The sequence below is a fragment of the Girardinichthys multiradiatus genome, chromosome 7 (genome assembly GCF_021462225.1).
Source record: "Girardinichthys multiradiatus isolate DD_20200921_A chromosome 7, DD_fGirMul_XY1, whole genome shotgun sequence".
Classification (NCBI taxonomy): domain Eukaryota; kingdom Metazoa; phylum Chordata; class Actinopteri; order Cyprinodontiformes; family Goodeidae; genus Girardinichthys; species Girardinichthys multiradiatus.
Window position 1 is genome coordinate 460,652 of NC_061800.1, and position 25,511 is coordinate 486,162.

The following is a 25,511-nucleotide window of genomic DNA, read 5'->3' on the forward strand; positions in this document are numbered from 1 at the left end:
CCACTGAAGATACAGCACTCTGGGAACAGCCTATTCGTTCAGAAATGTATTTCTGTGTCTTATCCTCTTGCTTGAGGGTGTCAATAGTGGCCTTCTGGACAGCAGTCAGGTCGGCAGTCTTACCCATGATTGGGGTTTTGAGTGATGAACCAGGCTGGGAGTTTTAAAGGCCTCAGGAATCTTTTGCAGGTGTTTAGAGTTAACTCGTTGATTCAGATGATTAGGTTCATAGCTCGTTTAGAGACCCTTTTAATAATATGCTAATTTTGTGAGATAGGAATTTTGGGTTTTCATGAGCTGTATGCCAAAATCATCTGTATTAAGACAATAAAAGACCTGAAATATTTCAGTTAGTGTGCAATGAATCTAAAATATATGAATGTTAAATTTTCATCATGACATTATAGAAAATAATGAACTTCATCACAATATGCTAATTTTTTGAGAAGGACCTGTAGTAATCAATGGAGAGAAATTAACTATTGATAGAATTTAGACTGGACTCAGAAATGTGTAAATCATGATGAAAAAACTTAGCAAAATTAAGTTAATTGTCACACAGCATCAACATGTTTGAACGTATTTTATTAACATACTGGTCATTATTTTGATCATTATTATGTTTACTCACCATGATGGTCATTATCATACTGCATCTATTTCATATTCATTAATTTCATATTAAAATTAACATTCAGCATTTTACTGTGATCTCCTGCTTGTATAACAAGTTTTTTTTTGGTAAAATGACCAAGACATAACAGAGAAAAAAGCAAAGTGAACAGAGGAGCACAGCCTGCTGGTGGAGGAGAAGAGAGGAGTGTTAAAGGTAGATTTGGTTCTGGGATCACGGTGGGAACCAACAGACATTCCCTGCAGATCAATGCGTCGTTCCCTCTGCTTTCAGCACCAGCCTGGAATGTGAGCAGCTCTGATTCCTGCTGCATTCAGAAGCTAGAGAGGAGATAGCAGCACCAGAGAACGTCTCCACAGACGGGGAGCGTTGGAGATGATCATTTAGGCTGAGGCTGCTGACATCATCATGAACAATACAGCAAATACTTATTCACCTCATTTACATTTTCCTTCTATGTATATAGTGCTTAGATAATTGTACTTCATCTCAGTTTGCCATTTGTATTAATATATGTATATATTTTTGAGTTTGTTTTCATTTTTTCTAAATTTATTTTTTGAAAGCATTTTACAATCTGTAAATATTAAAAGTTTTTATATTGTTTGTAATTTTACTCACTTTTTATTCATGGTTATTTATTATTGTTTCTATTATTTATTTATCCTTCCTAATATTACCTTAGTAGAGGTGCACCATTAACCTGCCCTGCCACCTAAACCATTTAATTTAACATCTCCTCACTTTAGGAGATCTCTTAAAGCCTAAGATGCTTCATGAATAAATTTTATCTTACAGAGGGATAATTGTAAGAAAAATATCAGGAGCCGAGATATTCTAAGATTTTTTAGAATGACGACACTAGGAGCTACTTTTATTCTTAGGATTATTTGTGAATACGGGCCCTACCAGGTTCAGAAATAATAGAAAACTAACCTTAAGTACACAAATCCACACAATTAATATCATGATTAATTCAACAAAGAAAAAATGAAAATGGAAATATATGTTGAAAACAGCATCTCAAGATACATACAAATGACATGGTAAATGGTCTGAATTTATATAGCACCTTTCCAGCCATACAGACTGCTCAAAGCACTTTACTCTAGAGCCACATTCACCCAATAGCACTCACTAACGCTCACACATTTATCCACCGATACGCAGATCGGTAGGCAACTTGAGGTTAAGTGCCTTGCCCAGGGGCACATCAACATACAGCAGTAGGAAGCTGAAATCAAACCCATAACCTTCCGATTGCAAGATGACTACTCTTCCTACTGAGCCACAGTCGCCACCCTTGATTCAAAAGGGGGCTTCCTGCAACTGTCCAAGTGTCATATTGAAGTATAATTATCAATATAGAGCACTTCCAACCATCCATCAGGTCTGTTTCATACCAGCTAACAGCCTTTCCAATTTAGTCTGTTCTCTTCTTTTGTAATGACAACAGATCCCTAAGCAGAAAATCCATGAAGCTAAGTTTTTTTAATTACAGAGTAAGCCAATCTTTCTTAGAGTTAATGTTTTCTAATACCTACTTAACAACAGGATATTGAATATTCCCGACAAATATCTTATTGCTTTTGTTGACAATCAAAGACTAAACCTTCTCTCAAACCATTCATAAAACAATGGAGTTTTATAGATTTTATTGGTGAATGCACCAATTATACTCTCTAGCCTATATGTGAAGTATGAACTGTTAAACATGAGAAAGTACTTTTTTGTAACTCAGGTGTGGAATGCTGAACAACAGAACCTTCCCAATGGAACAAATGTCACCTGCTCTTTAAGGATAGAGGAAAGGAAACTTCAGCAATCAAAACGGCAAAACAATATGATGAGCTCACAAAGAGTTCCACTTTGATTGGTGAATCCAGTGTAAACTGAATTCTGTGCCTCAGCTGAGACAGCAAACATGTTGTGCTATAACTAGCCATATAATTAGCCTTATTTAAATGCCAAATAAAGTGTTTTCCATCATGTACAACTTAGCTTTTAAGTGTTTATGCTCATTTGAAGGTTTGTTTACCCCATTTTAAGACTGGCAAAGAATAAATGTTCTTATTTTATCATGATATATAAAACATAGAATGAACCATGAAGTGAAAGGGTAAAATCTTCTTCACATCTCATTGAGGTAACAGATGACGTCAAAGATAGTATTCTTTTGGCATCAATATTTTTAGTTGACAAAAACTTTTATATTTTCATCTTATTCACTTTTTTAATGTTTACAAAAAGTCCTACCCGTTTTCTCCCTACTGTGCAGAGAGGACTATGGGTATAGTCTGCAGGTGTGTGTGTGTGTGTGTGTGTGTGTGTGTGTGAGCTTGTACATTCTGTGTATATCAGCCGAGTTCACCTATTATAAATATACACCAGTGGCGGATGCTGGTCTTTCAAGGAGGGGAAGCTCAATTTAAAAATCGCTGATTCGTTCATTTCGCTGTCAATCAAAAAGGGATTCAGCCTCAGACAGATCATCCAATCATCATGCAGAAGCTGAGCGTCCGGGCCAGCCGAGTCCAGCCCACTGCCCCGTAGACCCCCAGAGACGCTGAGCATCCGATGGGCGGGACAAAGCCCAGCATTTTTGCTTCGCTATTGGACTCACTGTTAAAAGCACTGTGAAGCTGCGGGAATGAGTGAGAGGAAAGCCGCGTCGTTACGAGTGATAAGAAGCTGATTCTGAACAAAAGTTGAGCGCGTTGTAGCGCATATTTAGTCAATGACATGAACACACAACAGTATATATTTGATCACTTATTTTTTGACATTTTAGGGGAAGCTGAGCTTCCTTTGCAGTCTTAGAGCAATTGCCTCTGATATACACATTCATGTCTTGTCCAGTTGCTTTTGATGGAATTTTATTTGTTGACCTTTCTTAGTAGCATAAACCTAATATAGAAACCAGCTGGCTCCTCCACTCTTCCTATTACCAACACATGAGCCTCCAGAAGAGATGACGTGCATCAGTGGAGGACTTTGTCTATTGAATGAAGAAGAAAATGTTCAACAACAGCAACAGTTTTCCTCATCCAAAGTGCAAAGCACTAAAACCACTTCTGTTTGTTGTTTTGTACCGTCCACCAGGCCCTTACTCTCAATTTTTAGATCAGTTCTCAGACTTACTATCTGATTTAGTGTTAAATACAAATAGGGTCATTATAGTGCAGGACTTTAACATTCATGTTGACACTGAGAGTGATAGCCTAAATATAGCCTTTAATGCTATCTTGGACTCAGTTGACTTTGCTCAAAACAATAGCAAACCTACCCACCTTTGTCTTCATTCTCTGGACCTTGTGCAGACACATGGCATTGAGTGTAAAGAAATAACAATATTTCCTCATATCTTACCGTTTTTTATAACATTTGAGTTTAATTTAACCAAGTACTCCACACCTGAAAGAAAATGCCATTATAGTAGATCATTATCAGACGATGCTGTAACAATCTTTATAGAATCTGTTCCATTTTTTATTTCCCGATTATCACAGCAAAACACAGTAGAGGGCAATAATTTTGTTTTTTCCCCTTCACAAATTGATTCTCTTGTTCATATTGTTACTTCCTCAGTGCATGGGGCATTAGACAATGCAGTCCCCCTGAAAATGAAGGTAAATATTCATAGGAGACTGGCTCCCTGGTTTAATTCAAAGCTGCATTCTTTAAAGGACACTGTTAGAATTGGAGAGAAAATGGCGCTCTACACACCTAGAGGATTCCTACTTAATCTGGAAAAATAGTCTACGGTCGCATAAAAAGACACTTCACCAAGTTAGAACAGCTTATTTCTCATCATTAATAGAAGAGAACAAGAACAATCCTAGTTTGTTTTTTTTAGTACAGTTGATAAACTTCCACAGAGTCATAGCTCTGTTGAGCAATACATTCCTTTAGCTCTCAGCAGTAATGACTTCATGGGATTCTTTTTAAATAAAGTTGATTCTATTAAAAATAAAATCAATGGTATGCTCCCGAACATGATTACTTCATCCTCAGTAAGTGAGACAGCATTGGAGGTAACTATAGAACCGGATCTGTGTTTGGACTTTGAGAAAGTAGTTACTAATCAAATGTGTGAGCATTTACACAGTAATGACCTGTTTGAAGAGTTTCAGTCAGGTTTCAGAGCTAATCATAGCATGGAAACAGCACTAGTGAAAATTATCAATGATGTTCTTATGGCCTCAGATAATGGACACGTACTCTGTTCTTGTTCTGATATATGTCAGTGCTGCATTTGATCCAGTCGATCCCAATATTCTCTTAGAAAGGCTGGGACATGCTGTAGGGATCAGGGGAACAGCACTAGGCTGGTTTAAATCTTATTTATCTGACAGATTCCAGTTTGTTCATGTAAATGATAAATCCTCTTTAAACTCCAGGGTTAATTGTGGTGTACCACAGGGTTCAGTACTTGAGCCAATTCTCTTTACTATATATATATGCTTCCAATAGGTAAAATTATCAGGCAGCATGGGATACATTTTCACTGTTATGCTGATGATACTCAGCTTTATTTATCCATAAATCCCAATGAGCCCAACCAGTCAGATAGACTACAGGCATGTCTTGAAGACATAAAAACTTGGATGACTTTAAATTTTCTGCTTCAAAAATTCAGACAAGACAGAAGTTGTCGCCTTTGGACAAGTATTTGCTTAGTCAATCAATTAATGTGGACAGCATTAAATTGACCTCCAGTAACAAAGTAAAAAACAGTGGTGTTATTTTTGATCAGGACATGTCATTTAAATCCACTATTAAAGAGGTTTCTAGAATTTCCTTCTTTCACTTCTGGAACATTGCCAGAATTAGAAATATTCTATCCCGGAGTGACGCTGAAAAACTAGTCCAACTTAATGCTCACCTTATACAGATGATACACTTGGCCATGTCTTTCAGTGTTTAACCCTGTCTCTCCTAGACATATCTACTGGCTGAGCTTCTACTGTGACTAACTGTATGTGCTCTCTTTCATACTCTAGACTTGAAAACTGGCTCAGGGGTAATCTGTCTTTGTCTCCTAGATGAAGCCCCTAAAGGAGCTTTAACCATTGTTGTTTCAGTTTTCTTCCCTAAAGAAAGTACTGCTGCTCACACTAAGTCTGGTTCTGCTGGAGGTTTCGTCCTGTTAAAAGGGAGTTTTTCCTCTCCCCTGTCACTACATGCATGCTCAGTATGAGGGATTACTGCAAAGTCAATGCATGCGACTCTCCACTGTCACTACATGCTCATCCAGGAGGAGTGAATGAGTCACTGACTCAATGCAATCTGCTGGCTTTCCTTAGACAAAATGTTTTAACCTATTTGAATAGTAAACTGAATCTGACTGCACTGTTCGATAGATAGGAATAATTGGAATGTATGTACATTGTTAGGGTTTGATTGTTTATCACTCATGTCTGCTCTAAGTGCTTTTCCCTCCTTGCATGTCACAGGAAGGGAGATGGGGACAAGAGTGAGTTATGCTTTTATGCTTTTATTAGCAGCATCTGGGGGCTATTTGTACCAGGTCCCCACTTCCCACATCCCTTGTTTGTTTATAATCAAGACAATTGAACCCTAACCTTTCTGACCCCCCCCCACCACCACCACACACACACACACACACTGACATGAAATCTGTATGATTCCATTGAATTGACTTTATAAAGTGCCTTTAGACGACATGTGTTGTGAATTGGCGATATATAATTAAAATTGAATTGAACTGAATTAATGGATGGTGAGATACATGTGCATTAGAGGAATTGTTAGGGTTTGAAAACTTTTGTATTGTTTATCACTCATGTCTGCTCTAAGTGCTTTTCCCTCCAACATGCCACATAAAGGGATATGTGGGAGACGAGTGAGTTATGATTACCAAGTCCTCACTCCCTCTCTGTTTAAAAACAAGACACATGAACCCTAACCTTTCTGACCCCATACACACACACACACACACACACACACACACACACCCACCCTGAATGTTTGTTGAACTGTGTGTGAACAAGCATGTATAAATAAAGAGAGAGCGGTGCCAACACTTCGTAGTCTGTACTGCAGAGCTACCCTTGCAAGTAAATTGACTGTATCGTTCTTGCCTCTGAGTTGACTAAATAATACCTAACATTAACTTGGTCCTTCGATGCCGGATATTATAAGAACTAAACTGATTTTATCTTTCTTTGCAGTGACTGGCGGATCTTCGGGAACAGCCTGACGTCGAGTTAAGCTCTGCCGCACCTAGGCCTGGTGGCTGAAAGTCCCGGTGTGTGACATTCGCATCTGGCCGGTGGGTTATTGTCTTGCTCGACGCCGGGTGACTCTGGAAGGTCCGACAGAGTCACCTAGAAGTCAACTCAGAGGTGAGATAGCTTTAAAATACAGTACATGAGATAAGAGTAAGCGCTATATAAATAAAAGAAGAAAAGTACTTAAAAGTCGTTGGCAATGTGTTGCCATAAGGAGACAGCAATTGGATAGGTTTTATTTCGCCGGAAAGAAATAGCGATAAATTTAGGTCGGATCTCGCCGCAAGGAGATTAGATTAGGTAGTTCCGCCGTAAGGGAACTGGATAATTTGGTTGGTAACATTTCGCCGAAAGGAAATGAAATGTTGAATAATAAGGGAGCTCATAAACTAAGCTAGGTCGACCATACATATTGCTGAAGTGACATAAATATGTTAAAATACTAACTGTGTGAGTGTTGTTGTGTGTGTTTGGAGGACTAAGCATTTTTGGTTTCACAGGGTGGAAGTTTGAGTGTAAATGAGTTAAATAGTTTAAATAGTTTCAAGTAAAATAGTTGATGGATGGAGATGAGAAAAATAAAAAACATAAGAAAAAGATTTAAAAGCACAGAGTGCATCAATTAAGGTGTTAAAGAGTTAAAACTTTCCTGCAGGAAGTTCCGTTTGTCTTAAATATTGCGATCAGTCGGAAAAGAAAGGAGTATAGTGCATGTTATGGTGGACAACTGACTGACTGACTGATAATATTTCTGTGTGCAAAATCTGAACCTATACTAAACTTTTCTTCTGCCTCTCACACACACATATATGGGATTTGAGTGCAACATCTGCGTTTTTGAGAAACCTGCCCTTCCCCTGTCTACTCCACCAGAGACGCTTCTTCAGCATGGCCTAAAGAGAGTGAGCCTGCTTGCCTGTCTGTCTGCCTGTCTGCCTGCTTGCTGCAAATGACAGTGTGAGTTTCCACCAGAAAGAAACTCAGAAGAAGTCTGGCCCCAACCCACTTGCCAGAGCCAGAAGAGCGATACACTGGATTTATATTGAAAGCATCTTATGCGGGCAGAAGAGAAACAGGCCAGAGCAAAGTTTCTTCTTTCTCCCTCCTGGAGAAGTTAAAGTGGACAAAGAATGATTGAATGTCTCACCAACAGACCTGAACGGCCTGGGTTGTTTTTTGGACTGATAGAGGACTGTGTCCCATGACAGTCTGACTCTGGAGCGATTTAGAAACTGATGGGGGTAACGTACAAACACACACACATTTGCATAAATCTTTTCCTATTTTCTGCAACGAAGAACGCTTATTAACCGCTGCTCATGTGACGCTTACTTGACGTTGACAGATATAGCGGGTTAAAATATTATTTTAGGGTTAGAAAAGTATCTTTAAAAGGGTGATAACTTAACTCGTTTGATACTTTCCAGTTAATTCTTTTAAAGAAGCAAGTTCTCTTTTGTCGTGGAATATTCAGGGTCAATTATTCTAGTTATTAAAAGTTATTAAAAGCAGAGGAAGTTACAACATCTCCAAAACTCAGCAGTAACCATGTGTTTCTATGTTATTCTCAGGACAGATCTCATGAAGGAGTATTTTTAAAACCCAGCGAATGCGTAAAACCTGATGGGTTTCTCCTTCAGGTATTATTTTCTGTTGTCAGAGTTTGTATCCCATAAATCTAATGGTTAGAGACCTCATTAAAACAGGCTTAGTTCTACTGCAGATGGTCTTCATACAGTTTCTGACACAGTACTTACAGTTTGGTGCAGTTTTTGTCCGCAAGTGTTAACTGACGCTTATGGAAAGTACAAATTCATTGTTTTTCACAGCAGCTGCTGGGAAGAGGTTATATTAGGTTTTTTCTTCCCTCTTCTGATTCATGCAGCGTGTTGATTTACACTGTACCTTATATCAGGTCCTGACAAAAACTATGAAAGGCTTGGTTCTGCAGGTTCTTTTTTCTCCCTTTGGAGAAGGAAAGGAAACCTGATCAGTTCTGTGTTGCATAGAAATATTAAAACACTTGTTGTTTTCTAAGATATCACCAGCTAAAAACTTTTAAAACTTTTGAGAGTAATTGGTTTTGTTAAACACATTTTCCTTGGTAAAACAAACCTTTAAAATGAGAATGGGAAAAATTGGGTTATTTTTGAAGGTAAGAAAGAATCTGATTGGACAGTGGTACCACACAAAAATTAAAATAGATCTAAGCCAATGATGAGTTCCAGTCATTTGGTGGCTTTGAAATGCAATAATACTCAAAATTTCTATTCTGGGGGACACAGATTGGGGTTGAAGAGTTTTGTTTTGGAACCAAGGTTAGGATTTTTATAACGGAATCAAGACAAGTAAAATCCTTCATTTTAGGAAAAGAAAATAAATAAAGGCTCTCTCAACACTAAAGAGGATGGTCGGCTCAAACTCCAGTCTCCTTGTTTGATTTCTTAGGGTTTAAAGATTAAAAGAATACATATGAGTACAAAGGTACACAAGGTAATTTCAGATTACTAATTTATAAAATATTGGAACATTTATCAGCATTTGGATTATTAAACAGGGTTCTAGTAATAATTTTCTCCCCAACTCTCAAAATGTAAATAGCCAAATTAAGGAAAATTATGTGTCTTCCCTTTGAAACGCTATGTGGGAAAAATCCAGTTTGGAGTCAAGCTTCTTATCTTAATTTCTGATTAAATCAAACACTGCAGTTTTTGTTTTGTTTGGGTAGACCATAAAAATGTCAACGCCGGCTTAAAATACTTCTTTACATTTAACCTGAGCAGAGAAATTCTTGAATACAGCTACGATCAAATTGAGCCAAACAAAAAGAGAACTATAACAATAACTCTCAGGATTGTAGTGATTATTATAGAGTTACAGTACAAAGAATTGGCAAAAGGTTTCAGCATCAGTAAATTTGGATTCATTTAAGAGAAAACTGTTGCTGTGCTTCTAAATACTTTGAGATCTCTTTGGATTATGTGCACTCATCTTAAAAAGGATCCTGACGATTGTCATAACAACATTGATCAATTATAGCATTAAAAGATATGGCTGAGAAAACATATTCTGAAAAGAGATTGTTAAACATTTCTTTGAATTCTTGAAGCTTCAAATTTGGCCATTTGTTTGTCTTTGATGTTTTGTCTTTGTTTTGATGGAATAAATGTTTGTTTATATGTTGCATGAAACAATAATCCATGTTTAGAATAATGTTTCTAAATCCCAGATTGATTAAACTTTGAGTTTTCAGGAAAGTTAAGAAGCAGCTTGTTTCTGAGGTAGGTGCATGTTAACAGTTTTGCAGTTTAAGGTTCACTAAGATGGGTTGGAATGAAGAAACTGTGGGTCCGCCCATTGGCTGTCAATCAGTGGTTAGTTCTGCCTGACTCTGCCCACCTACCAGGTAGGTTCATGCCTTTGCTGTCATGGAAACGCTCAGCACCTCCCTTCCTGAGTTTTAACACTGTTTAAGAGACAATATAATCAAAATGCTTGTAGTGATTGTTGCCTTAAAAACATGTTTTTTTGGATGTAGCATGACTTTTAGATTTATGTGTTTTACTATTAAAAGGTTAATGAAATAGCTTAAACTAATTTGAAGAATTAGTTTTGCATGCAGAATCATTGGTGATTTATTAGATTGAAAGTTTTCCCTCGTGCCATTAAGCTAGCTGACAGTTCAAGATATGCCAAAAGTAAGGAATATATTTTTGATAAAGAATCAGAGTTATGATTTCATATTTGACAGGAATTATTTATTAGATTAAATTTGTAGAGTGTATGCATCAAAATTACGTTGGATTTCCATTGATCTAATACTCATCTTCATACAAGACAAATCAGGATGATATGTGACTAATTTCTAAGTGAGACATTGATTAACTGAATAATTAAAGTTTGTGTTTTGTTGTTAATGGAACTGAGTTACAGTTAAAAACATCTGGATTTTATTTATGTTGCTTTTGTTAAATTCATAGTGACACATAGTTATGTCAGAATTCATTTCTTTGGTTCTATGTAATGTGATCTTGGTAACTAGAACATTTTTGTTCAAACCTTTTGCTGGATTGTCACATGGGTTGGACCCTGCGCCAAAAGGGGGGAATGTCAGAATAAAGTAACATGGAGTTATTGCCAAGATCATTTTCTTCCAGATCTTTGTGTGAAGATAGGATGTTGATTTACTGTCAAAACCTGTCCACTGTGTTTTCTCAAGTTTCACAGACGGTGAAGGCTGCATTACCAGAAACAGCCACTTCCACCCTCCAGTCCTTTATTCCTGGCGACTGGATTCTGATCAGAGAATCTAGGAGAAAACACTGGAAGTCCAGGTGCTGGAATGGCCCATATCAGATCCTACTAGACACCCAGGTTAGGTGCAGGAAAGCTCCAGCTCCTCCAGCTTCATCTGGCTTCCAGGACACAAGTCATCTTCCAACTGGATCATCCACAGCTTGAAAGGTTTGAGGACAGCGGACCACCACAAGACAAAGAACTGTAAGCTGATCACTGGCGAGTGATTGAAGAGGTGGTTGAAGAACACTGTTCTTACAAGGGCACAATAATCCCTTGGGCAGTGCAAAGTTATTTCAGAATCTACTTAAGGCCATTGCATTGCCTGAAAGTTAGAAATCATAAGGTCATTTGCCTCACTGCACACACACCACAGTGAGAGACACATAGGAAACATACAGGGAAGACCTCTACACATTTGCACATAACCTTTCTCTGGATGTTGGACTGGTGACGTCTGCAACAGAGAGACAGTCAAACATGCGCCATGATGCTTATTCTCCTTAATTTCTTAACATTTGGTGGCTACTAGGCTCCTTTGCCTTGACAGCAAGGGTCAGCCAAATTCTTTTCTCCCACTTTGACAGCGAAACTGACTCTGAGGAGGAAGTCTTGGATGTTTTTATCTAACTTTCATGTTTATTGCTTGATATCTATCATTATGGTACACATTTGAAATGTGTTCATTTCCACTGTTGTTTAGTTGGACTATGGAAGCCTAACTTCCAGCAGGTTAGAGTTCCTGTTTCTAAATATATTTCTAGAGGAGCTTCCTACAACCGCCCACCTGTACCAGACTGGTAACAGGGCAGCTTGAAGCCACTCAGGAGAGGCAGCAGGATTTTTAAGTTTTGTTTATGATTTGTTTTCAAACAAAACTGTTTGCTTTCAGTACCAGAAGAAAGGACATTCCACTTCAAGGTCACGATGCAGCTATATGGAAGATGGTCTGTTCTGATGCTAATGATTGGTATTGCAAGTATTTTTATTACTCTTGTGTTCATTTGGGGAAAGGTACAGCAAAGACAATGTGTGGCTAATCTGAGTAATTACGCCAATAATACTCATCAGCTGATTCAAAGAAAGATTCATCACTTTTTTGACTGCCATGATCATGCTGATAATGTCTGGTGGCAACTGATGCATCAAACTGTGAGGAAGATAAGAAAAGGCAGTTGCTATGTTTGTTGTCTGATTTCACGTGTTATTAATGATCAACCATTTTTAGTACCTGTTCCTATTGATACTACTTTCTTTCCAGATAGGCAACATAACCAGCTGGTGGAGGTTGTTTTTCCTTGGGTGAGGAATTATATTGTAAGGCAAAGCAGAAATGTTAGTAGGTTTTCTAGTGAAACTAATTTAATATGTGCTACTACAGGAATTCTTTATAGATTTTGGGGTAATAGGAATCAATTGGATATCCAGTTATAGGTACAGATATTTGTATCGCACAGGAGGAAAACACACCTTATTTCCTTGGAAAGACAGAAGGTTGCAAAACTATTATATCTGTTTCATGAGGTTTAATCAATAGACATAAATTTGAGTCATGTCCTATCAGAACTGCTGCTTCTACCATTTCAGGATCTTTGGTCCCAGATCTCTTTGTGTTAACTCTTAATCTTACAGCCTTACCAAATGGAAGTAAAGTTGTATGACCAGGCAGGTAAATTAACCAGGGTTCTTGTTACTTTTCCTAGTAGAGATGGGTACTCATGTCCTAAGAAGATGGTTTGGATGTGTGGAAATAGATCATATCTGTATCTGCCTGCTAATTGGTCTGGAGTATGTTATCTAGCTCATTTACTACCTACAGTCACAACTTATAATTCAATCAGCCCATTATTAGAGAGGAAGGTTTCACTGTTCTGACCAAGGAGCAGCAAGCTCTTAGAACATGAGTTTGCAAAGTAGAATGGCTTTGGATTATCTGTTAGCTGAGAGGGGTGATGGTTTTGAAGAATTTCTTTTTTAAATGTATTGCACATATGCTTGGTTCTAAACTATGTGCAGACTATTCTTGGAAAAGTTGTGCACACTGGTTGTGTGTGTGTGTGTGTTCTTGTACTTGTTGCTGAGTGAGAACCATTTTTCGTATTTTTATCGCAAAGTGTGGACATTTTGACAAAGTGAGGACATTTTCCTGGTCCTCACTTTTTCAAATTCCGTTCTTGGGACAGGGGTTAGGTTTAGGACTAAGGTATGAATTGAGTTATTGTTAGGGTTAAGGTTAGGTATTAACTGGTTAGGGTTAGTGTTAGGGTCAGGGTTAGGCACTAAAAATCAAGGAAAATGAATGGAAGTCAATGAAAGTAACCCAAACATCCTCATAAAGATAGTAAAACATGGATGTGTGTGTGTGTGTGTGTGTGTGTGTGTGTGTGTGTGTGTTTGTGTGTGTGTGTGTGCTTTACCTTGCAGAATGTGTGACGTGGACTCAGCCAAAGCTCCACAATTTGACTGAACCAAAGGACCATGAATAGTAATCAGGGAGCTCCCCCGATTGGTCAGTGCTGCTTTGAGTGGAGCAACATGGTTGAACTGCACCGAAGAGAGACAACCGACAAAACCTTTGGAAGCTGCTTTTACCACGTCTTCATCAAAGCTCTCCACCCCTGCAGAGACATGGTTTAGAGGAAAAAGGTCAAGCCACTGTATGATTCATTTCTGTGAATCACATTAATTTCTGATTAAACACCATTTGGAATGGTGACAGGAAATGATAAATGGTTGCAACACAAGTGGCACAAGTGTGCGGTTTCTCAGCACTTTTCCTCAGATTGGAGGACTTACTGATGACTTTGCCCAGCGTCAAGGATCTGATTAAGATCAGCTCTGCATCAGATGACAGTGTGTACTTTCTGTGGATGTCCTGGTCGATCTAGTTGAGTGGAGAGAAATCAAATAACAAGGCAATTACACGAAATGTAAACCGAGCTAACAGCTGCAGCATCAGCAGCTCACTATAATGTTTTTATAGATTGATATATGTGTTCTCTGCAGCTTCACATAAAACCTTCTCTGCCCACGGCTGAGTGCCGAAGTGATTATGACCTCTCTTCTCTGCTCTGCCATGCTGACTCAGATGTAATACTTAACACAATGATGTGGAATGAAGCACTGCAGGATTTTCTGTCCACTGCTGTCAACACACCAGGGTTCTTTACAAAGAAAACAGATTTTAAAACATTTTCTCTGCAGCTGAAAGGCCTGCGGTTTTGGAAGGCTGCAAACTTAGTCGCTTCTCATTCCTTGCGTGTCTAATATATCTAAAGTCCAAGTTGCCCAGAAATGGACTGATGTGTTAAACACTGTAGAACAGTTTGTGCTGTAATTGGTATTCTTTGTATTCTGCAAGTATAGAGATGTAAAGAGTAAGTCCACCTCTTAAAATGCAGTAAATACAACCTCAGAAGAATTCATCATTTATTTAAAAATGCTGATCAAAATGCAGAAGCAATTTGTGAAAATCTAAGCCCACCCTCTCTGCTTCAATACAAATTAAACAATAAATAGCAGCCAGGCTCTAAAAGCTTTAAATCACATAGGAACCTACAGAGACAGGGAGAGTGGAATTCACCAGTGTTTAAGCAGGCTCCTTCATACAGGTTATTCAGATGAGCCAACTACATTTAATTGGCTGAAAACTAAATCAAAGCTATCAGCAAGGATTTATTAACAATTTTATTCAAATGTTTCTAAATATGATTAGAGCACAGAACAGGACATGTTGGTAATCCTAATTGATCTAGGAAAGGAAACGTTTAGTCTGATTTAAAGGTGGACAGTGAGGAAATAAAAAGCTATGTGTCTTTTTATACAGTGGATGTACATTTCTGGATTTTTTTGTATTTTGATGAGATAAACATACATACTTTCTATTTCACAAATGCAGAGCTTCACGCTTTTATTCATTGTACCCTTGAGGTTATATTAGAAAATGTTAAACCCCTAAGATACATATTAAAAAAATAAAAGCAATAAAACTTTAAATTAAAGGTCTTGAAGAAGATTGTCATTATGTCACCTATATGTTGACTGCACTGATGGGTTCCAGCAGGGGTGACAAAGTTAATAGACAGTGGATCAAAAAAATAAATTATTTGACAAAGGTTCAGGCCAGCTTTCAGGCTTATCATAAGAATTATTCGTTATATTGTTTGGTCACAGCTACATCGACTGTGCACACAAGACAAACATGTCTTACCTTTACCTTTGTGGACAGGTAGAATGTCTGTCACTTGTCTACAAAGCTTATGTTTCCATCTTTTGTTTGGCTACTTTTGGGAGGGGTGGCTGATGTAAGTGGTAGTAGCATGAGGTTGCAATTGGATGTCAATAGAGAAGGGTTCGTGGGTCCTGATTTAAGCACCAATGCAGCAGCAGAGAATTCTGAAAGTGGTCCTGGATCAGCACTTCAGTGTTTTCTTTTTCTTTTCTTTCTTTCTTTCTTTCTTTCTTTCTTTCTTTCTTTCTTTCTTTCTTTCTTTCTTTCTTTCTTTCTTTCTTTCGCACTGCATGCTGGGTGTTGGTGGTGGAGCGTGTGGTGAGTGGACTGAGAGATTGAGAACTTCTAACTGTGCTCTTTCTATCTTTAATGTGTCTTTTTGAGTATTTGTCTTTGATTGAATTGTGTTGGTAAAGTTGATTTAAGAGTTACTGATTATTTTTCAGTAAGTAGGAACCGGCGTTTTGCTGGTTGTTTGCAAAACGCCGGGAATGGAGTTTACAAAGCTTACGAGGCAACATGGTTTTAAAATCATACCTAGTTGTCCTAGCGCTACAGTGGATTGTAGTTTGACGGTGGGAGAAGTTGTTGGTTGTAGTAGCATTAAATCTGCTGCTCAGATGAACAGTGCAGTGGTTATTTTTGTTGATAGTGTGGAGAAGGCAAACAAAGTGATTGAAAAGGGTATTGTTGTAAATGATGTGTTTTTGTCCGTTTCTCCATTGAGTACACCTGCTAAAAAAGTGACAATTGCAAATATTCCTCCGTTCATCAGTGATGAACTGCTGGTGAGAGAATTGTCACGGCAGAAAACTGCCTTCGGGTTGCAAGTCACCACTGTTAAAGCATGTTGTTTCACATAAAAGACAGGTCCTTATGATTCTGAATAAAAATAATGAAGACCTTAATTTAGTGTTCAATGTGCGAGTGGAGGAATTTGATTATGCTATTTATGTGACTTCGGGCACTTTGGTGTGTTTTGGTTGCGGGGAAGTTGGTCATTTAGTTTGAGTATGTCCCGGAAAAAGTTTTCCTAATAATAATGCGGAGCAAAGGGGAGATGAGGGAGGCGAAAAGATGCCGAAACAAACTGAAGACAAAGATGCAGAGAGACCAGAGACAAATGAAACAGATGGAACAATGTCTGAGAATCTCGCTCAGACAGAAAAACAAGTAAATGAAAATAGTTTTGAGGGAGAGGATGAAGAACAAGTTGTGCAGATTCAAAGTCAGACGGTGTTAGTTTCGCAGGGAAATCAAGAGGATAACTTTGTGGAAGAGCAGAGTCAGTGTTTACTAAAGTCTCAACAACAGAAAACGAACACAGACGATGTAGAGGATATGGGAAACAGTCAAATACTGGAACAAAATGAAATTGAGTTTTCTGCAAAAAGGAAAAAAACTGAGTATGCTATTAGCTCTCAAGCTGAAAATGAAGTCAGAAATGACACAGAAATGGAAAATTCAGGAAAGTGTCTGGAATTAGAAAGTAATATGGATGAAGAGGAGGAAGGGGAAGATGAACGTTGGAATGAAGATAGTTTGGCCAGTTCATCCTGTAAATCTTTTGTGTCCAATCAACAGAGGAAAAGTTATGATGTACAAAATGTTAAACTTTTTTTGAAGGTTGCAAAGAATATGAAAAATGTTAAAGTAGAAGATTTTTTTCCTGACAAGAAACTGTTTCTTCTGTATGTGAGATCTCAGTTGAACAATAAAAGAAAAGGGGACTATACTGACAAAGAAGTTTACCGGTTAAAAAAAAACTGATCGGAAAACTTAAACAAGAACTTAATATTGGTGAGGAGTCTGAGGATTGATAGTTTTTTGTCTTTATTAGTGTTAATCCTTACACCTTTGGGAATGAGCCACTTCAGAGTTTCCACCTTAAATCTGAATGGAGCCAGAGATGTGAGGAAGAGAATCAGTGTGTTTGAATTAATGAATCTAAAACATCTGAATGTGTTGATGATTCAAGAAACACACAGTGATTATTTTAATGAAATAGACTGGAGGAGAGAATGGGAGGGTGAACTTATTTTGAGTCATTTAAATCAGACCAGCGGTGGAGTAGCACTTCTTTTTTCTAAAAACTTTTTACCAGAGTCATGTGAAGTTGAGGAGGTGGTAAAAGGTAGACTAATGGTGGTGAAAGCAAAGTATGAGTGTTTTCATATTGTATTTGTTAATGTATATGCTCCAAATACAGGACGGGAGAGGGTTCTTTTCTTACATAAACTCGAAGATGTTTTATGTAAATGTGATGCTGAAAGTTTTCTTTTTTTGGGTGGAGATTTTAACTGTACAGAAAATGATAAATTGGATAGGAATCATTTTGAACCTCATCCAGCTTCAAAAAGTTGCTTAAAGCGTCATGATTCCAGCCCTTCAGCGCCACCTTGACTGTGCTGATTACTCATTGCCTTCACCTGCACTGGGCTGCTCGTCACCAGCTCAGTGCGAGATTGTCTGTTGTCTCTGTCACAGCTTTCAAGCCTTGATACATGTTTCAAGAGAGTTTTTTCTGGTTATCTGATCCTGCCTGTTTTTTGACCACAGATTTCTGCCTAGTCCTTCTGCTGTTTGGAAAAATCCTGACCTCACGTTGCTGAAACCTGCCTGTCTCTGACTCTGCCTCTGGATTACTGGACTACCCCTGCCTGAAACCCTCCAGTGCTTTACCTTGGATTGTCTCCAGCTTCTGCATCTGGTTGGTGGAAATATTCTCTGTCTCCTGTTTGTTCCTGGAACCCCCAAGACCTCCTGTTGTCCACTTCCCCTTCCTCCCCGGCTGGATTTCAGTTCCCTGATAAACCTCCATTCCTGTCTGACCGCTTCAGTGGAACCTCTTCTACCCAATTATTATTATTATTTTTTTATATTAAAACTTTTGGTTAACCATTCTCTTGTCTGGCTGCGTTTTGGGTTCTGGTTGAGTTGTTTCATCGTTGCATAAAGCACTTAATAGATGCTTTTTCATTAGCTGATGTATGGAGAGAATTACATATTCAAGAGAGACAATATACATGGGCCAGGAGAATGGGTAATTCTTTTTCTGCAGCTAGGTTAGATAGAATATACAGTTTTAGACATAATCTTGGTATTTTCAAAGAGTTTCAAAGAGTGGTTTAGAAAACCTCAAGTCCAAAAGAGTTGCTTTGGCTGATTTGCTGGGCTCAAGGACACAAGGTTTGGTGTAGATCCCAGAAGATTGCTTTGATGGACACCCCTACAAAGTTTTTCTTCTCATTGGAGAAAAAAAAAAAGGACAGAGCAAGTTCTTGCATGGTTTAAAATCGGCTGCCGAGGTACTTTTGACTGAAGTTGGGGACATCAGGCGGAGAGCAGCAGAATTTTATGCTGATCTATATAGCTCTGAATATGCTGAGGATGAAGAACGTTTTGACCATTTCTGCAGTGGTCTTCCGAGAGTTTCTGTGGAGTTCACTAAGGAGTTGGGAGAGCCTTTAGCTCTGGATGAGGTTCATGCTGCACTGCAAAGTATGGAAGGAGGGAAAGCACCTGGCATTGATGGACTTCCAAGTGAATTTTACAAGGCTTTCTGGTCGGACCTCTGCATTGACATTATGGAGGTTTTTGAGGAGAGCTTTGCTGAAGGACGTCTTCCTCAGAGCTGCAGGAGAGCAATTCTCACATTGCTACCGAAGAAAGGTGATCTTCAGGACATTAAAAACTGGCGACCAGTCTCTCTGTTGTGTACAGACTACAAACTGTTGTCAAAAGTGCTGGCAAACAGATTGAAAAGGGTGATTGATCAGATTGTCCATCGAACACAAACTTACTGTGTGCCTGGCAGGTCTATGTTTGATAATATATCACTTATTAGAGATTTTTTGGAGGTCTCTGGCTCATTTGGTTATAATGCTGGTTTGATTTCTTTGGACCAGGAAAAGGCTTTTGACAGGATTGAGCACCGTTACCTCTGGAAGGTTTTGGAAAGGTTTGGTCTCGGCCCTGAATTTATTGCCAAGATTATGGTTCTGAATGAAAACATTGAGAGTGTACTGAAAGTTAATGGCTGCTTGTGTAAACCTTTCAAGGTTACAAGAGGTGTTCGACAAGGTTGTTCTTTGTCTGAAATGTTGTATGCTCTTTCAATTGAACCAATGTTAAAGAATATTAGATCACATATTGATGGTTTAACTTTACCGGGATTTGATGTGTCATTTATTTTATCTGCATATGCTGATGATGTCATTGTTATTGTAAAAAGTCAGGAAGAAGTGACTAAGTTGGGGAAAATTGTTGATTTATTTTGTAAAATTTCAGCTGCACGTGTTAACTGGGCTAAGAGTGAGGCTCTAGCCATGGGAGGTTGGTTTACAGGGCTTCCTAAACTCCCTGGAGGTTTAAAATGGAAAAAAGGAGGTTTGAAATATCTCGGGGTGATTGGTTCATCTAGAGAGGAGAACTGCAACTTTTAGATTACAGTTTATTCAGAAATATCTGTTGGGAAGGGAGGAGGATGTTTTCTGGAAACCATTAGCAAGTATTATCTTGAGAAGAGTAGGAGGTTTTGAATTCTTTGTTTTTATTAAATTGTAAACTGTTATGTCCTTCTGAAATGCCAATGTTTTATAAAGGTCTGTTTAGAGCTTGGACTGTTTTTAATTGGAAAAGACTGGAACCAACAGCATCTTTGTTTTAGCTTGTAGAAGAACCTTTATTTTTCAGAGCACAGTTGTATATACAGGATGGAGCTGGAGTTGGGTTGACAAGAAGATTGCTTGAAAAAAAAGTTCTGAAATTGAGACAAATTGTGGTGGTGGCTGGACCAAGATTTCAAAACACAGAGGCAACAGCTTCTTTGATTGGGTTAAAATCAGTTCGTATCATGCAGACTATCTTAGACTTCTGGGCTGCAAATTTAACATTGGATGAAAAGCAGATGTTGATAGATTATTTTAATGGGAAAGAAATTCCTGATACTACAGATCTTTTTCCAGAAATAGGATTAAATATTGATTTTACAGAAGTGATGGGTCCTTTTTTGAACACTCATAAAGATTTAGATTTTTATATGTTAACTGGAAAATTATTGTATAAAATGTCTGTTAAAGGGTTGAATAAAAGACAGTTGAGTGGAAGGACTGATACTGTTTGGAGAGAGAGATTAAGAGTTGAAGAAAATCAGAAGCCTGTATCGAGGGTCTTTTATAAACCACCCCTGTGTAAAAGGGTAGGTGATCTACAGTGGAGGATTTTACATGGGGCAGTGAGTGTTAATAGTTTTGTGTCTAAGATTAAAAAAGATGCAACGGAACTATGTCCTTTTTGTCAAGAAATAGAAACTATTTTTCATATGTTTCTTGAATGTGAGCGACTTGTGCCTTTGTTTAATTTGTTGAAAAATGTTATTAAAAAATGTGGAGTTAATTGGTCTAAAGTGGCTTTTATTTTTGGTGTAGGCTATACAAAAAAAGAAGCCATTAAGTGGAAATTGAAAAATATTTTGATAGGACAAGCAAAATTTTCCATTTATATTAGTAGAAGAAATAAGATGAACAATGTTCCAGAGGAAAAAGTTGACACAATGTTCACTTTGATGGTTAAATATAGAGTTAAAGCAGAGTTTTTATTTTTTTCAATGATGAATAATTTGACTGAGTTTTTTTCTCAGCGGTGTTATAACAATATTGTGTGTTCTGTGGTTGATGGACAGTTAATTTTTAACTTTGTGCTTATGTGATTGTGAAAACTTTGGTGTTTTACTGAATATTCTTTGAAAAAACAAATGTGTTATTAAATCAAATCAAATCTTTCTTTCTTTCTGTTTTGTTTTCTTGATTTATTTGCTTTTTGGGTGTATGGTCTGCCTCCTCAAACATCTAGTCAGTCATAGCAGATTTTTGCTCACTCTAAGCCAAGTTCAGGTTCTGCTGGCGGTTTCTTCTTGTTTGAAGGGAGTTTTCCTTTCCACTGTCACTACATGCTCATCTGAGTGAATGCTGCAAGTCAATGACTTGATGAAATCTGCTGGCTTTCCTTAGATAGAAAACTTTTTAATCACTTTGATTGATAAACTGAATTTGACTGCACTGTTTGATAACTAGGATCAATTTGGATCAATTTGGAGAATATGTACTTGACTTGAAATCTGATTATACGATTTGATTGAATTGAATTTTCTTTTTTTGGCAAAGAGCATTGAGATGACATGTGTTGTGAATTGGTACTGCATAAATAAACAGAACTGAATCGAAACTAAATGTCCATATATTCTATGACTCCTGGGCCAAATACATTTCCATTTTCTTTGGGGGGTGGGGCAGACTTGCTCTTCTGTTTTGGCCACGTGTTCAGAGGGTACCCCACCTATCACCCACTGACTGCAGTGATACGATACAGCTACCTCGAAAAAGAGTCTGTGAACATCAGTGTTCAGATCTTGCCTCAGATTCTCAACTGAATTTAGGTTTGTCCTTTGACTGGTCCTTTCTAACACCTGAACAAATTTTCAGCATAACACATTATTTCAGCATGTGTCCCCTATGTGCCTTAAGTGCACACAGTACTTCTTATAGCTTCCTGTTAACAATGACTTTCTTCTTTTCACTCTACCATAAAGGCCAGATGATTCAAGTTATCCTGTTGACAGACAAATTCTCCCACCCCAGCTGTGGATCTCTGCAGCTCTTCCAGAGTTGCCATGCTCTCCTTGCCTGGCCTGTCAGTTCAGGTGGGCAGCCATGTCTTGGCAGATTTGTAGTTGACTCATATGCTTTCCCTTTCAGATGACGCAACAGTGTTGCATGAACATGTGTAAAGCTCTGAATAATCCATTAGGATCTTACTCTGCTTTAAACTTTACGTTTAGGGGTATGAATAATTTAATATGGAATTAATTAAAACTTGTAATGACATTTAAAATGCTTTCAACTAAAAATTGACATTTTCTTAGTTTTTAAAAAACAAAACTAAAATGTTATTGACAAGTTGTCACATATCTATAAATAATTCCATCATAGATTACTTATTTATTTCTGTTTGACAGGCATAAAATGTATTTTCCCCCCCTTTTTTTAAGTTCCATCAGAAGTCAAAAGCATAAGGGAAATGTCAGGCACTGTTTCTACATTTGGTATTCTTACAACATCCAGGCATCAGACCACTAATACCACTTAGTAAAGGTCACAGGAAAATGTGGTTACAAAGCAACATGACACCCGTTGGAAACCTTTAGCTGACCTTCAGTGGCTTATCTTGTCATCCGGCTGCAGAATACTTGTCTTGGGGTTGGGTGGTAAAACAATCTTGATAATTGCTATGAAGAAAAATCCTTCAACAATTGATGATAAACTGATAAATGAATAGGGTTAGGGTTGCAGTCCCTGTAATTTCTCTTAATGCTTTTAAGTTTGTCTTGATCCAAACTTCTTTGTGCTTTCTCATGATCTTTAAAACTTTTTCCTTGAACTGTGTCAGCACAATCACATTTCTGCTTTTTAGAGATTCTGTGAGCTACTGTGTGGAGGAGATTAAGTATGAGGTGACAGAAAAATTGGGGGAAGAATTATGAGTAAAAGCTCCTGTGGGAATAAAAAAAAACCCTGCAGACAAAAATAATACCAAGACCCGTATTGCATTTCCCAAAAAAACAACTTGATGATCCCTAAGACTTTTGGGAAAAATAGTCTGTGGACTGTAGAGAAATAAAAGTGGAACGTTTCAGAAAGTGTGTATCCTGTCACATCTGAAATAAAACTAACACATAATTTCAGAAAAAGAACATCACACCTACATTCAGTGACAGTGATGCCCCAGGGCTGCCCCAGTCAGTGTGTGAATGTGTGTATGAATGGGTGGATGACTGAATGTAGTGTGAAGCACTTTGGGGTCTCTGGGGACTTGATAAAGCGCTATACAAGTGCAGACCATTTACTATTTACATTTAAATATGATGAGGGCAGTGTGATGGTTTCCAGTGTGGCTCAATTAACAAATTCCTCAAAGAAGAGTGGGTCAGAATTCCTCCACAGCTACTCAATACCAGTTATCACAAAGAGAAGATTGCAGTTGTGGTTGGCAAGGCAACCAGTTATAATTATCCCCTAAATTTGTTACATCCTCATTTGAAACTGCTTTTGCATTTACTCATGTTACATTTATATGATATTAAATGATCCTAAATATTAAAATGACAAAAAAGGACAAAAACTTGCAGCACTGCATATTCTGAATACATTCTAAATACATCATTTCCCCCATACTCACCTGCACATAGAGGTTTTTGCCAACTCTGTGGATTCTGATCCGATGAAGACGCCCGTCTGCCAGATTTTTGGGGACAGGACTGAACACATTTGGACTTCTGTCTGTTTGAAGATGATACCAGATCTGAAGGCTTCCTAGACAGAAAGCACAGAACAACATGTAGAAATCTTTAGCACCTTGTGCTAACTGCACAAGGTGCTAAAGGTGATAATTGCACTGTTATTTTGAACTTCAAAGAATTACAACCTCAAACACTTGTTTCAAACAGGTGATGTAAGGCAGTAGATGTACTTCTCATTTCCCACAAAAGACCATTTGAGAGGCAAGGAATGATCATCTGCTGTTTGTTAATAAATACTCAAGGGAGGTATGAAAGTTTCTTCAACGTGAGAAAGCAAGCAGGTTTAACATTTCACTCTCCATAGAGCAGAATATTCTTAAACTTTTGAAGGACAAAGGAGCAGGCAAAACAAGAGAATGATTTAAATCTTCCAGATGGCATCAAGAGTCCTCATTCTACCGTAACAACATACAATGACTTACCTTGAAAAAGTAGAGTTTCCTTAAAAAATTATACTGAGAACTAGATTGTGCAATAAATAATCTTCATGTTGATATTGCCAAGATAAGATATTTTGGCTGATAAGTTCCAGAGCTGGCAGGGTTTAATTTCACAGTCAACAATATGGCCTGGAAAGCAAAATGTGGATGCAGACAGTCTATCCAGAACGCCCTTAGATATGGAATCCTTTATAAGGGAGTGTTCAGAGGAAATGCCATATGACGTGATTGGAGCAACTATAGAAGCAGTGAAAAATCAGGGCAAATCCAGTGTCTCATAGTCAATGTGTGTCTCAGCAACATCTGCAGGTATGACTCAAGCCAATGACACCAGGGCAGATTAAGGGTGACCAAAGACAAGGTTTCAGTCCTGAGACTGGTGATCCAGTTCAAGCTAACTAAAACCAAGCCAGCAGGTCCACAACTCAAGTAACTCAGCCCACAGATGAAATGCCTGCTTAGAGAGTGGGACAAGTTGATGAAAAGTGGAGTCTTGCACAAAAAAGACAGTAAGCAGAAAACTACTTGAAAATATAAACAAAATAGGAAAATATTAAAAAAAAAAGTCTTCAGGGAACTCTACGGCAAGGTGTTGGCAGGACAACACCTCTGAAACAGGACAGGCTTTGTTGGCCATTATTCATAACACTCAAATACGTTTAACACATTCTCTTGTGTAGACGTTTTAATTTCAACAGATTTGCTTTCAAGTGAACCAACTGTTTCTATGATTGCATTTTACTATCAGATCATGCCACTTAAAATTTAAAATACGTAAACATCAAGCTGTTGAGAAATCCAGCCAGATGGATCCTACATTAGAAATGACTTAATGATGAGAAGTTTCTTAAATTTGCTAGGGAAAGGATAAATAAATATTTTTGTGTGAATATTACACAGACTACTGCCTGTATTAAATGGGATGCATTTTAAGCATGCTGAAGGGGTTACATAATCAGTTACACCTCGTCAAAATCTAAAGAACAACGTTAGAAAAAACAACAGTCTAAATAAAATTACTAGAGGAGCAAATTTTAGAGATGGCATCTTATCAGCTGAGAAGTAATGGTTGCTGTTAAAAGTACAACATGAAAAAGAATCTGCAGACAGAGCTGTCTCCAACTTAAATCAGTCATTGTATGAGCAAAAACAAATACAATAATATCGATAGTAAGGGGGAAACTATAGTAGATCCAACCAAAATAAACAGAGTTTAGAATTATGAATTATGAAAAACTTCATGATTCTCAAGATACGTCTGACATAGAGGCTCAAAAGATTACATCATCCTGCTTATTTT

General features: G+C 37.9%; 1 protein-coding gene across 2 annotated transcripts in view; it reads right to left on the reverse strand.

The window, feature by feature from the left end:
- Positions 1 to 25,511, reverse strand: part of cntnap5a (contactin associated protein family member 5a) — a 299,922-nt gene that overhangs the window by 31,182 nt on the left and 243,229 nt on the right. For both annotated transcript variants that reach the window (XM_047371007.1, XM_047371008.1), the window contains 3 exons: positions 23,651 to 23,784; positions 13,981 to 14,068; positions 13,602 to 13,802 (listed from right to left, as the gene is read on the reverse strand). In XM_047371007.1, the coding sequence (XP_047226963.1) occupies positions 13,602 to 13,802; positions 13,981 to 14,068; positions 23,651 to 23,784 (423 nt within the window). The remainder of the gene's footprint in view (positions 1 to 13,601; positions 13,803 to 13,980; positions 14,069 to 23,650; positions 23,785 to 25,511) is intronic.